This window comes from Opisthocomus hoazin, chromosome 8 (genome assembly GCF_030867145.1).
Source record: "Opisthocomus hoazin isolate bOpiHoa1 chromosome 8, bOpiHoa1.hap1, whole genome shotgun sequence".
Classification (NCBI taxonomy): Eukaryota; Metazoa; Chordata; class Aves; order Opisthocomiformes; family Opisthocomidae; genus Opisthocomus; species Opisthocomus hoazin.
Window position 1 is genome coordinate 11,682,980 of NC_134421.1, and position 16,880 is coordinate 11,699,859.

The window sequence follows — 16,880 nt, forward strand, 5'->3', positions numbered from 1 at the left end:
CACACACAAGTCCTAGTTGTTCTTTGAAACTCACAAAGATTTGTACCCATCAGCACTTAATAGCAAGCACGTGTCAATCATGTTGACAACTAAAAATTTCTTACCCATCTCTCTTGTGATGCTGAGATCTTTCATGGCCATAAGATTCAGTTATCATGAGGTGTGTTCCCTCCCTCATGGGACAGAAAATGTCAGACTGACACTTGGTGGTGTTCTTCCATAAATTTCCTTTAAATTCTGCCTTGGCTGCAACACACTACTTCAAAGGCAGCCCACCCTAAGGCAGCGAGGACATTAAGCCCATCTCAAGGCATTGCCTTCCACTCTCATGGGCACCAAAACTGGAGCCTGCTTTGAAGATATGTAGGACTGAGTCAGCCGTACACCACTTACACCTCTCCCAGACTGGAGTCCCCAGGGGACAGCCAGGGCATTCCAGACAAGTGGCCAGCAGGTTGAGGGAGGTGATTCTGCCCCTCTGCTCTGGTGAGACCTCACTTGGAGTCCTGCATCCAGCTCTGCAGCCCTCAGCACAAGAAAGACGTGGACTTGTTAGAGTGGGTCCAGAGGCTGACGACAAAGATGATCAGAGGGTGGAGCATCTCTCCTACGAGGAAAGGCTGAGAGGGTTGGGGCTGTTCAGCTTGGAGAAGAGAAGGCTGTGGGGAGACCTTACAGCAGCCTTCCAGTAACTGCAGGGGGTCTATAGGAAAGATGGGGAAAATCTGTTCAGCAGGGCTTCTTATGATAGGACAAGGAGTAATGGCTTTAAACTAAGAGAGGGTAGATTTAGACTAGATAAAAGGAAGAAAGTTTTTATGATAAGGGTGGTGAAACACTGGCACAGGTTGCCCAGAGAGGTAGTGGAGAACCCGTCCCTGGAAACATTCAAGGCCAGGTTGGACGGGGCTCTGAGCAGCCTCGTCTAGTGGAAGATGTCCCTGCTCACTGCAGGGGGGTTGGGCTAGATGACCTCTAAAGGTCCCTTCCAACCCAAAGCATTCTATGGTTCTATTTCCAGTGCAGAGACAGTAGCAGCATAAAGCATACATTTGAAAATGCATGAGACTTTGTGCTTCAGCAGCTTCAGGAAAAAAAAAAATGTACGAGTACCACTGCCCAAAATGGATCCCTTCACAGGTGTGCATGCCAGGCGGGCTCCGTGGGGAACGGATTTGTGTGCTACGGAAACATCATGGAGCGCCTCCGGGACCTGAACGCCGAAGTGGGAGGACAGTGGCAAGGCAAGCTGACAGCCGCCGTGTCGCTGATGGGTAAGCCACCACACAGAAGCAGAGTCAGCTCCTCCTGGGTGGGTTGACCTTGCCCTGTCTTCCCCTCACACTCCTCACTGCAGGAAGCTTCTGCTAACAGCATGACACAGCACGCACTCTGCTCACCCCAGACTCCCTCTAATCACCGAAAGCTGCCTTTGCTCAGCATGCCGTGCAATCTGCAAGAATTTCCAAGAAGTGGTGCTAAACTAGTTCCCGCAAGCCTTCACGTGTCATTTGGTATCACCAGTGGATTTTGCCCCATAGTGGGATCATCCCACTTCTGCCTCCCTGCCCTCATTGATTTGGATAATTAAGATTTGATTTAGAATGATGCACAGAAGTTGACCAAAAACTTCAGTATTCCCAGCTGGGTATCTCTTTCCCAGTCTCCAGCCATCAGCAGTGGCATTGCTTTCACCAGGAAAAAGGAGAGAGAGGGAAAGAGACTGACCCCATCCATGGTCTGCACCACTCTCAGGATCCCCCATCAGAGCACCTCGGCCATAGCTTGGGGGTCTCGATGCTTCCAAACTGCCTGCAGAGGTGAGACAGAGCCCCTTGTCAGGGTTCACAGCTTCCAGCCTTTTGCAGCTATTGCGTTCACCTTGTGAAGACACCAGCATAACTGTCTTCATCGTTTTCTGTTGCACAGCCACAAATGTGAGCTAGGAACAAGCACTGCTAGAATCGAGCTGGATCTTGTAAACATGAAAAAATATAATTTGCCCGGCCCATTTCACTGACCCCAGCAATGAAAATAAAGATCCTGAATCCCTGATCAGAACAGAATAATAGTCCCCCATAGCTGGCCAAGGACAAGATCTGGCAGTGGCCTTCACATTCAGCACTGAAAACCAAAATCCATTGCCTCAGCACCGAGAGCTCAGTTGCAGTTTCGCTGTGCATTTCTCCTTCTGTGTCTGAAAAGTGCGGGCATGCTGGGTGCCACCGTTTGTTGACAACAACCCAGATTTTATGTTCTTTGGTCAAGTTTTGGACATAAACGTGCCATTTGATTTCCTAACCAGAAGCTACAAAGACACATTAACTGCATAGGATATTTTACAATACATTCACTCCACATTGTCTTTCAGAAACTAAGAACATACAGCAGAATAGTATACATTATTTTGTAAGACAGCATATTAATTTTGAGGTATATTCTTTGGTATGACAGACCAGTAACAACTGTAAAGATGGTTTTAGCTCTGATTTTAAACATCTGGAAAAAGAGCTGAATATTAGACATATTTAATGCCTTCAGCTACAGAATCCGTGGCCTCATACAGTTATCTTGGAAACAGAAATACCGCCTGGGTAGCAAATGAACTTTAATTAACTTTCAGTGCATCAGCTTTTATTTACCAGCTATGCATTTGCTGATATTTGCACTGCCAGCAGGTTAGCAGCAGCATATCCCTCACCCCATGAAGACTGAATCGATTTAAAGCCAGAAGCTATCTTTCTGTAAAGGCATCTCTCCAAAGAAACACTGTTTTCACATCCATCACCCTGGTCTGCATGCCACGGAATCTGGGGTGCCAGAAGCATACTGAATGTTTTGCCTCATCATGTGTCAAATACGCAGCAGCACCTGGATTTCACATCCTGTCTGCATCTTATCTTTCAATGACTCGGACTTTAGAATCTTAAATTAACGTTTAATAATCACAGACAGTGTTCTTTCTTATTCTGCCCTTGCATACCTGGCACAGATTACACAGCCCCTTCCTCCAACGAGTTTTTCAATACACATTTAAATTTATTTTTTTTTTTCCCTCCCTTCCCTCCTTATAAGAAAACGTCTATGAGTGGCCACTGAGTACTCTGGGACCATTTACTGTGCTTGTACCAACAAACAAGGGGCTCAAAGGCACAAATGTAAGTAAACAACAGAGAAGGTTTCAAACTGGGGGGGGGGGAATTTAGCTCCTTCAGAAACCTCATCTGTGTTAAAAGTGTTTTGATGCAACAGATTTAGAAGAGCTTTTTGCTCTAGTACACTTCTGGATACATTTAAATCTAGGGGCCAGACTTTGCCTTTTTCCTACTTCAAAGAAAAAGAAAATAATTTGGTGAGTCAGGGTAGAATGCAGCCATGCTTCAAGTCAGTCTTGGATTGTCTTACACGGCTACATTGAAGGTTTTTTCACTTGATGGAGACAGGGTCTGAAGTAAGATCTGAGTTTTAAGCAGGGAGGCCTACAGGTCACTTTTTATGTAAGGGTCATTAAAAAAAACAGTGCTTTTAGCTTAAAAAAAAAAAAACACAAAAAAAGTGGCCTGATATGGAAGTGGTCAGCATGCAGCACCTTCCCCTGAAGTCAGGCCAGCTCTGCAAGGACAGAAGGGTGTAATCTGACCTGAACTGACACCAAGAGAGGCCTCTCTTCTGTTCAGACCCTATCACCTCACTTCAAAAGAAAACGTCTCGTTTCAGAATGTAACAGCTGGAGGGGGAAAAAAAGCACTCACCATGAGAGTTGGTTTGTGGGGTTTCTCTGAGATTAAGCCTGCATTGAAATAAATCTCTGTTCTTCTGCTTTTCTAGATAAAGGATCTTCTGAATAATAAACAGAAAGCACGATACTTCGTGAAACTCCATGTAATTGCTGGTCAACTGAATACCAGCAGCTTGAACAACACTAATGCAATATACACTTTGACTGGCAAGTCAGGAGAGATATCAAAGGGAGAAAAGGTAAGTGGTCTTCCAGCTTGCCCTAGTGAGAATACTATTCTCTGTTCACTCAACAAGGAGTGTGAAAGGTCTTTCTGCAGCGAGACGTCAGGTTGCAGATAGCTGCTGGAATACCAAAAAAACACAGCTGTGGCCATGTGTTACAAGGAGATCAAGCGAAGCTTGAAACCTCACCCGCACCAAAATTCCCACTAAAATCAGTGAAAGCAAAAATTACCTTCAGAGATGCACCACCACTGAGCGACATAGTGGTCTAACACAGACCGCTGTAAAAATCTTTGCTAACAGTAAGTCATCTTAAATCTGCAGGCACAATCAACAGAGCTGGGGGGGGGAGCACTAAGGGAGCCGACGTGAAGTAAGATGGAGCATGAGGAGGGAAAAGCCCAGAGCTTATGCTGGAAACCTGTGTGGACTGCTCACACAGAGCAAGCACCAGCTGCACCACAGATCTCACCTCCCACTGAGCATCAGCATCTTTTGAATGATGTAGCACCTAGCAATCTGCGGCATAAATAAAATGCACGTAGCAATTTATCACTAAATATATGGAGTGAAGCTCGTCACTAGCCCATCTTACTGGATGTCAGTAAACATCAGGGCAGTCTGATCCCACAGATTGAAAAAAATCTTCTCTACAGCTAACATGCTAGATTTTATAATGTATTTTATATTTTAATATTTATATTATTTATAATTTATAAATTGTAATTTATATTGTTTTATATTATCTATAATTATTGTTCTTGGTCCCTTAAATGTCTCTTAATGACTTGGGCCTCTGTGAAGGCTAAAAGTCAAGTACTTCTGTTTTGCAGTGGATCAGTGGCATCTGAGAACAGAGATCTATTTTATTTGTTTAATAAGTATGTATTCTATTTGTAACAGAAAAATATTATTGCTGTCTGAGACCTGTTAGTTTCCTGCAGGCTTCAGTACAGTGCAGAATCAGCAACATTTTGTTGTTTTAAATACACATATAATATAAGGAAATGGATTGTAGTCCCATAAGATTACAGGATTTGACCCTTTCAGTACAATCACATTTCAAATCATTTCCTAGCAGACTTTTATTACTAGCAGTTATCAGAACCCTTTTAGGTACACTGTTCTCCCCACAGCGCCTGTCCCCACTTCTCTTCTGAACTTTGCTGTCCTGGAACAAAATAACATGGTCCTGATCCAAAGTCAAAGGAATGTTTTCCATTTCCTTGATAAGCATCGGAAGCAACCTTTAGCCTCTCCAGATTTAAACGGCCCAGGTGCTGGCAATGGAAGGGGGTGTTAGACTTTATTCAGCATGCATATTCACTCTGTTGCCATCCCATAACAAAGAGCTCACTACCCATTGCCTGGCTTCTTTCAGGATAATCAATTAAGAATTAGAATCCAAGGAGGAAGGAGGAAAGGAAAACTTTTGCAGGGAAATATTATTGCTTCCAATGGGATTTTGCACATTATTGACAAAGCCATGGACAACGTGGAGCCAACTTTTGAAAGCAGCGAAGAGGTGAGCTGTCAGCTATATAGATGCAATGTCAGACTTTCTTTTAAAATAGTTTCACAGTAACTGAATGCAAAGGAAAATGACTGACAGCAGCTAGACCAACTCTACTGAGCCACTGTGCATCAGCTCAGCGAAGCAACATTCCAAGTGAAAGGTTTCCACAGCAAACAGACATTCATTCTTCTGCCAAGCTGGTCCGTGGAGGATTCGGTTGTACTCACTGCATTTGAGTGGTCCCTTGGGAAACTGGCAGTCATGATCAGTGCCTCTAAATTACAGTGCAACACACTAAAAGGAGCGACATCTGGACAGATGTCAGGCAAGACTTGTATTCAAAGCAGCAATCTCTCCCCCCAAAAGCCTAATATTATAAAAACTGATAATTTTGGATGCTCTGGATTTTTTGGTGCCCTGCTTGGCACGCTTCCTTAGGAGTTCACTTCTTCATATGGCGTTTTTGCAAATATTTTATTTCTCTGCCCTTTCTCATTGGGGAAAAAAGAGATAATAACAGTTTTCCCATACACACACTGTTTGTATGTTCTGTGACTACACACCATTTCAGGACAATGACAAACTCTAACTATAAGCCAGTATAGCACCAGGACAACAGTGCTACCATCTCAGCCATTTCCAGGCATCACCAGTCACCCAAACAATAAGGGAACACAAATATATTCAATCTGTAATAACTGAGACTTGTAGAGTAACTCAGTGTCTTATAAGAACTGGTATTTATTCCATGTTCCCAACTAAAATAAATCTTACTTTCATCTTATTTCAGGAAACTATAATGTCAGTACTTCAAGATAATGGAAGATACAGCCAATTTACATCTTTGATAGAGGTAAGGATCCAGAAAAGCAATTCCATAAAGCTATTTGCAGATGTTCTTCAATATTAATATATAATTACACTTTTATTTTTAAACCAAAACAGAAAACTGGCCTGGGAATGGATTTACAGCAGGACAACAGACCTTACACAGTCTTTGTTCCAAGTAATGAGGCTTTGAGTAATATGAAAGCTGAGGCTCTGGATTACCTGCTTTCTGGAGAGGTATAGTATTTTTATAATGCAAATCTTTCTCAGATAGTAGATATATATGTAGATCTATAGCAGATGTATCTATACATTGCCCAGTGTTCATCTAAGCTAAGATCCTATGATCAAGGCTTAAGCCACCTCTAACAATCAAAGATCGAGACGACACCTAGAGAGCAACAGGATTTGTGGTCTCCCATCATACAAAGAGATGACGATCCCCCATAGCATGCCCCACTCCCCTGCTCTTGCCCAGAGAGCACAGCCTGGACAGCCACCTGGCAAAGCCCCAAACCCTCTCCTGGAAGCTGTTACACTTGGTGGGAACAGTCAAGGGGAGCAGATGCCACAAGGGCCCTCCTGGCTGGGAGACACTGCTGGTGGGGTCCTGGGAGGTGGGTATTGACATCCTGTCCCCTGGACAACTTTTGCCTCTCCCAGAACACACACACAAGTCATGACAGGCCCATGCCAAAATAAAAGGTGATGTAGGGGTGAGGGCATGGAGCGGCAGGGCGTATGTCACGAGCTGAGCACTACTGACCCAGAGGTTCCTGGTGCACCAGCTGGTGACACCGTTCTCATCCTCTTGTCCTCTCAACAGACCAGGCTGGGTTTGCGTGACTCGTTTTGGGCTAAAACGGCCTCTTTTCTGCTTTGGCAGGGTTCATGGAAGTTGCTGGAGCTGGTCCGATACCACATTATCCCCAATACTGAGGTGAGTGTGGCTGCTTTACTGACCTGGAGTGTAAGGGCATTTTCAAACCCTTTGCCTCTCTGAAGGTAGAGGTTTTCCAAGAACAATCTCCAGTCAGTGCTGCACAGCAAAGTGCAAAGGACAGCGATGCCTCTGCCTTTACTAAGGGTAGTCACATAAATGTCACTAACAGCAAACACAGACCTTTCACCTCTGTCACTACTCAAAATAAAACATTGCTACGGGGCATGGGGTAGTCTCTGAATCATGGCAAATTAAAACTCTGTTGTGTCACACTAGTGCGTTACACGCAAGTAACTTTTTACACTTTCAAATATACCTTTTGGTGATGGGGACTTAGCCCAATTGGGGGAAAAAAAGTACCTATACATATCCAGTCATGCTGAACCTGAGACCCACTACCTTAGCCTGCCGTGGAGCAAGAACCGCTGTCAGGAGGTGCTGTCAGCTTGGCAGGGCTGCAGGAACCAGTAGCAGGAAAAGTACCGGTTGTTATCAAAATCGAGCTCTTTCTGAGCCTATTCAGCTCGGAAACAGAAGATTAGTCTTCTGTTTATCAGAGAGAGGTGGTTTTGTCATCCTGTAAATAAGGCCCCTCTTTTTCCCCTCCTTTTTCTACTGGAAACAAAGAGCAGAACCCAGCAACACCACCAGCAACTAAGGCCAGAGGAGACTGAAATTCATCCCCACCCCAGCCCCTGCTGCAGGGAAGGAAAGTAGTGCTTGTATCCTTAGCAAAAAGCCCGGCTCGCAGCATCCAAGGTGGAGGTCGCTCCTGGCACAGAGCGGGATCACAGGGAGCAGAGGCACGAGACCCACTTGTACCTGCACGGGATATCAGCACCGTCGCTTCCACAACGGTCTAAGGATGCAAACAGGGCTATTTTTAGGGAGAGGTGATAACTTTACTTTGACCAGTTGCTGTAATTAGGAGAAAAATTAATATCCTTTTGGGCAATAAGCTCTTCACATGCAGCAACCAGCAAGCTCAGTCAAAATTTAATCACTCTAATGTTGTCACACAAGCAGGTTAGTCAATGCAAAGCTGCCCACGTAGCCAATAGGATCATTTGCTCACCCTAAAGAGAAAGGTTGTCTTTCTCATTAAATCCATCTGGATTTGAAAAGAATAATGATATTACATTTCTTTCAATCAATTTATATTCATTTCAGCTAGAGGTTGCCAGCCTTGTCTCAATGGAGCACATCAGAAGCATGGCGAAGCAGTTCATTTACTTTAACAGGACCAGCACTGTAAGTCAAAGGCAGCTTTCACCTGTGAACAGCTCTCTCTGATCTAGGAAAATTTTTGCATGCAGGGGGAATAAAAAAAAGGGAGGAGGGGGGACATTAGCAGAGGAATTTCTTGCTATAATGAGGCAGAAATTTTCAACTTGCCAGTCCCACCCACTGTTAGAAATTAGCATTATAAAGGATGTAGAGCAAATGTTTCACACACAAGGACAGCCTGCAGTTTCTTTTTTCACGTGATTAGCCACAGGTCCAGGAATGTTCCTCATTTATGCTCTGCTTAGTTTAAAAAAAAAAAACCTATTTAAAATATTTTAAATTGTTTTGATACATATTTTGGTTATTTTAAACACTTCTCAGTGCACACATAGATATTCTTTTATTCCCTTTAATATTATAGTGGTCTGATCCTGATGAACCTAGTGAAAACATTTTTAAAGGTGTCAGTTTGTCTTTTGTGAAACCAAACTTATCTGTTACATTAACTTCCTTCTGTTCTTTGTATATTTTAGCCAAATATTAATGTTCTAGACAAAAGAGGCAGTTATGAAAATTCTTGTAAATGCAGAGCAGTTGCATGAGTAAATGCGGAAAGAATACTTTTTTTTTTTCCTCCTCTGAATTTGGATAGATTCCAGATTCTTTCTCACTTTTCCCCTTCTTTGTCAGAGAGAGGACCAAAACATACTTCGCCCACTGAAATCAGTGCCTGAAATCATCAGCAGTCCTGTTATTTTTGTCAGTCTATTAGTCACCAGTTCCACAGGCCAACAGTCTAGATTAAGAGAAAAACTTTAGATACTGCTGTTGTAGACCGATGTTGAAGAAAATGTGCAACATATGCATCCTTCTTGCATAAAATAACAAAAATAGATTGACAATTAAAAAGAAGTATGACTAGGAACTCTTGAAATTCAATTATCAGAAATTGAGAAGTTCTGAAAGTGTTATTATTAATAATAATTTGTTGTTTCATAGGGACAAGTCTTGGTGAGTGGAGAAGAAATGGAAGAAACAGATATTGTTGCAAAAAATGGTCGCATTTATACTCTTGCAGGAGTTCTTATTCCACCCACAATTGTTCCAATTCTACCACATCGGTGTGATGAGACAAGAAGTCAAGTCGCAATGGTAAGAGAATCACAACAACTCCAGCAGCTCTTAACTGCTCCGTACAAGGCACTCCAGCTTCCTCTTTAGTACTTTCTCTGATACTGTCCAGAAAAAAAAAGGGGCTATTTTTGGAAATTAGTGTATCAATAACATACGGCCACCTGGCTATCAGTACTGCCTAGATACAAATGATTTGCAAACAGGAAATTCATATGAGCACATCCTATACCACTTTAACACATCTACTTCTTGCAGTAGACCTTTCAAATATGTTGTCTCTCCAGTCAAACTTTTTTCTCCAGTCCCTGAATCCCATCTGTGCATTCAAGCACATGATAAGCAGCATCACGTTCCCAGGGAAACTACTCCAGATCAATATTTTAATTTCTACTAAATACACATTGAAAGGAGCCAGCAAGTTAAAATACTAATGCAATAATTAATTTTATATTAATATATTAGAAATATGTTATTTTCAGAAACCATGATTTCCCCTAGTCCAGCTTTCTTCCAGTTTTCTTCAAAATAGGAATTACAAAACTGTTTCATATTTCAAAGGGTGGATTTCAATGTACCTCGTTCAGCTTGGTGACACAGGGCAAGCCTTTACACTTGGTAACATTCAGATACTCTTTCTGGTAAGAAGACTGAGTATCAGACCAGGCTTTTAGTTTGCAGGGAGCATGGCTCCAATGAGCCGTTACTGGACCACATTCAAGCACATATCTGGGCCAATAACAGTTCCGGTACAGTAATGAAAAACATTTACTACCTTAACTTACAACAGTCCAGAATGACAGCTTTGAAAGAGGCTCCCAGCAGAGCTGGACAGCATCAAAATTTAATGAAGAAAACACAAGACCTGGCAGTAAAGAACTATTACTGCTGGCAGTAACTACAAAGTGCTGTATGTGCAATAGAATAAACCAGGCAGAGCGCTGATCAGCTATCTCTGATACAAAAAGCAGTCAACACCCAGAACACCTCAGTAATCTGAATTCCTTACAAGGAACCTATGCACAGTCTATGTCTGACATCAATCAATCCTAAAGCAACACTGAGAAAAATGATTTAAAGACAAAACAAACAGCATCTGTCACAAAAATTATTCCCCAGACTGAAGTTAGGCACTTTTGTCAGCTTTAAAAGCTTCATGCATAGTTTAAAATAGAATTTAATCTCCAAGGCTTTAGGCAGAGCACCACGGAGAACATCAGAAGGGAGCAATGGCTTTGCTGTTCTTACCTTTCACCGTGCATCTTCATCACTCTCAGAAAACAGGCATAACACCATCTCATAAATACTACTTCTGGTACCAGTTAAAAGAGGCAAACCTTGTGGGAAATGGCAGGTGTACACACCTACAAAAACTTTACATCCCTAGAGATGAAACCACGATGCTAACGCGTACATATCCATGTAACCATATCCAAGCGCTGAATAACCATACCCAAGCGCTGAAAGCTGTTCCTGAGCCTAGCTGAAGGACAGCAGTGCTTTTTCATAACGTCACAGAGAGCACAGGAGGGACAACAGGTCCTCAGTACCCGCCCGATGTGTGGACTGTGGCCAGTTCTGATGACCTCTGACAAGAGGTGCTCTGAGCACCGAAGTAGTAGCTGTCCCCAGCTGCCTGCTCCACCTCCTCCCAGAGATCATCGCTCCCATGGCAGACTTGACGTAGAGGAATAGATGTCTGTGCTTCAGTTACTTTGGTGAAAAGATAGTGCCTTAATCTGTTGCTGAAAATGGACAGATCTGACCTTGCGTGGAAGTGCAGGTGCTTTTCTCTGTCCCCTGCTGCAGCGTGGCAGAGGGGAGAGACAGGACCCCCATCCTCAGGAAAAGGGGGGAGCAGGTACATGTCAATGGCTGAGACCATCACCGGTGGAGAAAGGGAGCAAGCAGGTGACACTGAGTGGCACTGAGCAGCAGGGAGAGCAACACAGACAGAGGCAAGCATTTTCCACACCAATGAGCTAGATATTTTTAAGTTCTAAAGGAGCAAAGAGGCACTTGCAGGGATTTTCAGAAACACAAGGGTACGAGACTAAGTCATCTTCAGCCATGACTACGCAGCTTATCAAAGAGCTTCTATAACACCCAGATGTATTTGCCAAAATATGTCTCACCCACAGACCTTTAAGACTTCATAGTGGCATCAGTACCTCAATTATCTGATGCCCAAGTGCTTTCGTAAGTCTGGTCCTTTATTCCTTTAAATGCTGTACAACTTGAGGGACTACTAAATCCAAGCCAGTACCTGATTCTTTCCCCACAGCTCCAGTGATAAATTTGTGGGCAAAATGCCATAATTCAAGTTCTTGGTCACTTGTCCAATGACTATTAAACACAGTGAAGTAACACATCGGATGCCGGCTCTAGGATTTATTCTAACTTGATTGAAACACATTAGTAGTCACGAGCAACACAGCTTTGACAAACTCCATGTCCATGCTCTGAAAGGCTCAGCCTCTCTGAAGGTATTGCATGTTCAGCCTTTCAGAGGACTCACCTTTAAAGCTGCCACTGGAGTTTATCTCCCCAGTGCTGTAATTGCCAGTCTCTGTCACCACCACATGGTGATAAATCAGCAGCGGGGAAAGGCAACCCAAAAGGTGAAGACATGAAAATAGCCCTATACCACTGGATCGTAGTGGAGTACAGGATCTATGACATGGAAGAAAAGAATATTTCTCTTTTCACTGCCTATACACAAGACAAATTTCTGTCCACACCGTCTATATACAAGACAACTAATTTGTGGTTTTCCAAGGAAATAAAAAATTCTAATACAAGTTAAGTGTGCAGACTGCACTATGCTCTTAGACAGTATTAGTTGATGTATTATACCGGGTTGAGCAAAGGACATCAGTGCATTCGTGTCCACATTTATCTTCTGTTTAGGAAGCTTCCAGTTCTTTAAAAGTAGGGACTGGGAGAAGGACAAATGAAGACAAATAGGGGAAGGCACAAATGGACAGCCACTCAGCAAATATCAGAGCCAGCAGCTATAGCCCTGGTGCTGCTCTTCGGTTCCAGATCCATGCTGTAACAGTTAAAAGCCACAGAGCAGCTGTACTTACTTAAAATATACAGGGTATATCATCCATAAATATGCATCTCAGTAGTTGGTATAATGCCCTTTGACTATCCTTATCGTTTCCATCTAGGGTGTCTGTGCAAGTTGTTTATCACACGCATCGGCTCTCTGTCCGCCGGATTCAAAGCCCATCGTAAGTGACATTTCCTGACAGATTCCCCAGTTGTACAAAATGCATAGAGAGAAGGGCTCCCCATAGTGCTCTCCCAAGATAGTGAGCAAAAGAAGTGTATATGAATACAGGAGACTACATAAAAGTACAAATGGAGATGATACTTTAGTGTCTTTTTGGCAATGATTGAATCACTGGGTAATTTCAGCATTGTTTTGTTTGCTGTTGCAAGGTCCCTCATAGACTTCTTAGAGACTCTCACTCTTTTGTCAGGTAAAATAACATCTATTTTGGATAGGCCTTGGCAGAAGAGAGAGGTGAGGAATGAGAATTACTACAATTACGCTTTGAAAGTTAGTAAATGAAAAATAGAGGAGAGATATATTTAAAATAGACCTCACATCTATTAAAAAATTCCATTTGATTAAGCATCCTCCCAGAAGTAACTGTCTGCAGAAGCAGCTTCAAAAGGATTGAAAATCTTCCATCTGCTTTGCATCCGAGAGATGCAAATCTGGCTGCATGTTTCTCCAGGTACAAAACTCATGTCTAACTACCACATGGATTTCATTCCCCATGTTGTAAAAATTCACTAGTAGTTAGTCCTATCTGCCGTACTCAGTAATAACCTATACGCCATTATTGAGTAATAATGAAAAGAAAGTTTATATTATGAAAAAAATACCTAATGTATAAATTAATAAAATGAAACCGTATAGCAAGGTGTTTTCTGTTCTCCAGTTAAATTATGTTGCGATATTAAGAGTGTATCACAGAACTCTACGTTGCTTACAAATATTAATGCTTCCATTCTGTGCATGTTCCAGCCTTTCTCAAAACGGAGATGCATTATTGAAGGCCCAACCTTTCAGAAAACTGGCTGTGCTAGAGCCTGCAATACAACAATAAAGGTATAGAGTGACGGTTCCTTAAGGTGAAACATATCTAAAAGTTTTCCTACATGTTGCCTTCTGCATTGTGAGCTTTCCTTTGGAGTTGAGCGATGTCTGGAGATGTCCATGTAGTTTCCATACCCTTCTACAGGGGGCTGAAAGGAGCTACTGTAAATCTTAGAGCAAAATACCGGGCAAGCTCCAGTGATGTTTTTTAGCTGCCATATGTTACTGACAACAATGCTGTCACGCTCTGTAACACAGGAGTTTTCACATAAGGCTCCAAGCCCAGATGTTGTTGTTAGCCTCACCCGCAAAGAACAGGACAGCTTGGTCCCCCCTTGTCCCAGCCTTTCCTGCCCAAGGACTGCACACAATATTGTGTAACAATGGACGGGAAACGCTCCCGAGAACCGCGCTCCACTTGACCTGCTTGGCAAGTCTAGTCCTCGCAGAAGCCATCAGGCCCTGAGAAGTACTTGCACCCTTCTGGCTCCTGGGGCTCCTAAATCAGCTTCTGTTTTTCATGACCATCATTAAGTAACAAACAGAGAAGTCTATAAATCCATAAGCTTTGAGAGCCTTCTGCTAATTACTACTTCCCTTGAATCACACATGTAAATGAGTTTTTTTTCTAACACACTTTCTGTGCTTTTGATAAATAAATGACTCAAGCAGCCAATTCATGAATAAAACAAAAGATGCAGCAGAGAAAAATATTTAGGGCTGCATAGTGGCTAAATCCCGCACTGGTGCAGAGGGGAAGGAGGAAGATCAAAGCAGCAAGTCTAGCTTTCACGGCGTCTCCCTGGGGTAAATCATATCTTCCTGCTCCCAATCGTGGATGCAAAGGAGACTGCCCACCTCCGATTGCGCTGCGCTCCCACAGGCAAAGATGAGTGCCACCATACGAGCAGACACACACAGCCACATTCATAACTGGTGACACGATGGGGATTTCTGACACCGATGAGTCCAATAAGAACAAGAGAAGGATCTGGTGGCCTGTGCATCCCCTTCTTGGGCTGCCAGCACCCCTCCTGGTTTTAGCAAGGCCATTGCAGAGGTGGTTCTGGTTCAACACAAGCCTTTCAAGAGTCAGCTACCCCTACAGGCTTTTACCAGAGGACCAAAACACAATGAGAGTTGTCTTTAGAGCATTGTCTCCACACTAGGGCAGTAGAAAAGAGGATATTTTCTTCATCTTACAGGAACCAAGGTGTTGCAAAGGCTTCTTTGGCCCTGACTGCAGTCCGTGCCCAGGGGGTTTCTCCAAACCCTGCTCAGGAAACGGGCAGGTAAGCAGAGCATCCGGCAGCACCCTGCACTCCCACAGGGGGACGGACAGGCTGCCTCCCAAAAGTCCCTGAAGCACTTTGGCATGATAGGAATTCTGGGCTCCACAAACACTCTGCCCTCCATTTCTGTCCTCTGATGGCTGCGAATTTCAGGTTCAGTTATAGAGGAGGGAAAATTAATCGGTCTCCTCTTGGATGTCCAAATTGCAGGTTTCTGTGGTTCCAACACACAGCACACGGACAAGGCTCAGGCTGAGTGACCCATTCTGACACTTTTGCATTGCACAGCACTGGGTAATGAGCCAGCTCACTATTCTCTCTAAAATTGCAAAGGAAGGTAGAATACACAGCAGCAAAGTACAAGCACAAGGAAAGATTTTGCTTTGAAACACATTTTTCATCACAGCTGAGGCTCTTCCTGGTAGTCTATCACAGTCATAATACAGACAGGCATATATATATGTATATAATTTATATAGAATCAGAATGGTTTGGGTTGGAAAGGACCTTAAAGATCATCTGGCTCCAACCCCCCTGCCATGAGCAGCGACACCTTCCACTAGAGCAGGTTGCTCAGAGCTCCATCCAACCTGGCCTTGAACACTTCCAGGGAGGGGGCAGCCACAGCTTCTCTGGGCAACCTGTGCCAAGGCCTCACCACCCCCGTGGTGAAGAATTTCTTCCTAATATCTAATCTAAATCTGCCCTCTTTTAGTTTACAGCCATTCCCCCTTGTCCTATCACTACACCCCCTTGTGAAAAGTCCCTCTATCTCTAAGGGAGGGGTAAAGATTTATTTCAATTTATACATAGAAATCTCCTCTGTTCCATATCACAGTGCATGGATGGTCTGGATGGAAATGGCACCTGCGTTTGTGCTGAGGGGTTTCAAGGCTCACGCTGTCAGTTCTGCTCAGACCCTGGCAAATACGGACCTCAGTGTGATAAAGGTAAGTACAGCCATACTTCCTCAGCCCAACAGTGTGGTCTATTTCCTTTGGACTCTGGTAACATTAAGCTAGGAGTTAACTGCTCCCTAAACAGTCTCTATGATGGATGAGAAAGATGCCCCTGGGGTACTTTAATTTCTTATTTCAAAGGGATACATCATAAGCCCAGAGTCAGTGAAAATCTCCTCACTGACTTAATTGGGCTTTCTGCAGAGGCCTTAACTTGCTTTGTACTAATTTATTGTTCCTTTCATTTCTGTCTCCTTCACATAAGTAATCAAAAAGAAAATTTTTGCTTTTACATTGCCATGTGGTACTGCCCACAACAGAACAGATTCTGCCTGCAATGACAAATATATGTAATCTAAGAACAGCTAGATCTGTAAACAAATTGTGTTTAGGGCCACTTAATAACCATCCTTACTGAATAATTTCTGATCTATCGAATAGCTTATAGTTCTAGCAGTCATCTTCTATGTACTGACAGATTTAATCCTGCTGTGTCCAACTGTGCTACATTTGAGAGTCTACAGAACGTGCAACATCATACATAGATATATTCCCCATCTACAACATCATTTGTGGTCTTTTTTTTTTTTTTGCTATGAAACAGTCTGTCATTCAAGAAGCACAGCTCACTTGAAAGTTCAGAGGTACATGGGCAAAATCTGAGAGACAAATTCCTTAAGAAAAGGTGGTATTGGCCTAAGCTCCAGTCCCACCAAAGCAGTACGTGTTGGCTTAACTAGTCACCACTGGTACTTTTGGGGACTGCAGAAAGCTTACCTAGTATGTCCTGTGGGCACATTGCTGTGCCTCCCAGCAGCACCAATCAGCCCAGCTCCAGCAAAGTGCTGGCAGGTCTGTGCTACTGCTCCGTGTACGAGCCCAGCACTGTGCATTTTGTAGAATT

At 43.3% G+C, this 16,880-nt stretch overlaps 1 protein-coding gene across 2 annotated transcripts in view; it reads left to right on the plus strand.

Annotated features, from left to right (window-relative positions):
• Positions 1–16,880, plus strand: part of STAB2 (stabilin 2) — an 87,932-nt gene that overhangs the window by 21,593 nt on the left and 49,459 nt on the right. For both annotated transcript variants that reach the window (XM_075427884.1, XM_075427886.1), the window contains 13 exons: positions 1,141–1,274; positions 3,076–3,158; positions 3,829–3,978; positions 5,345–5,488; positions 6,270–6,332; positions 6,425–6,544; positions 7,194–7,247; positions 8,421–8,501; positions 9,477–9,629; positions 12,785–12,847; positions 13,654–13,737; positions 14,931–15,017; positions 15,856–15,967. In XM_075427884.1, the coding sequence (XP_075283999.1) occupies positions 1,141–1,274; positions 3,076–3,158; positions 3,829–3,978; positions 5,345–5,488; positions 6,270–6,332; positions 6,425–6,544; positions 7,194–7,247; positions 8,421–8,501; positions 9,477–9,629; positions 12,785–12,847; positions 13,654–13,737; positions 14,931–15,017; positions 15,856–15,967 (1,328 nt within the window). The remainder of the gene's footprint in view (positions 1–1,140; positions 1,275–3,075; positions 3,159–3,828; positions 3,979–5,344; positions 5,489–6,269; positions 6,333–6,424; positions 6,545–7,193; positions 7,248–8,420; positions 8,502–9,476; positions 9,630–12,784; positions 12,848–13,653; positions 13,738–14,930; positions 15,018–15,855; positions 15,968–16,880) is intronic.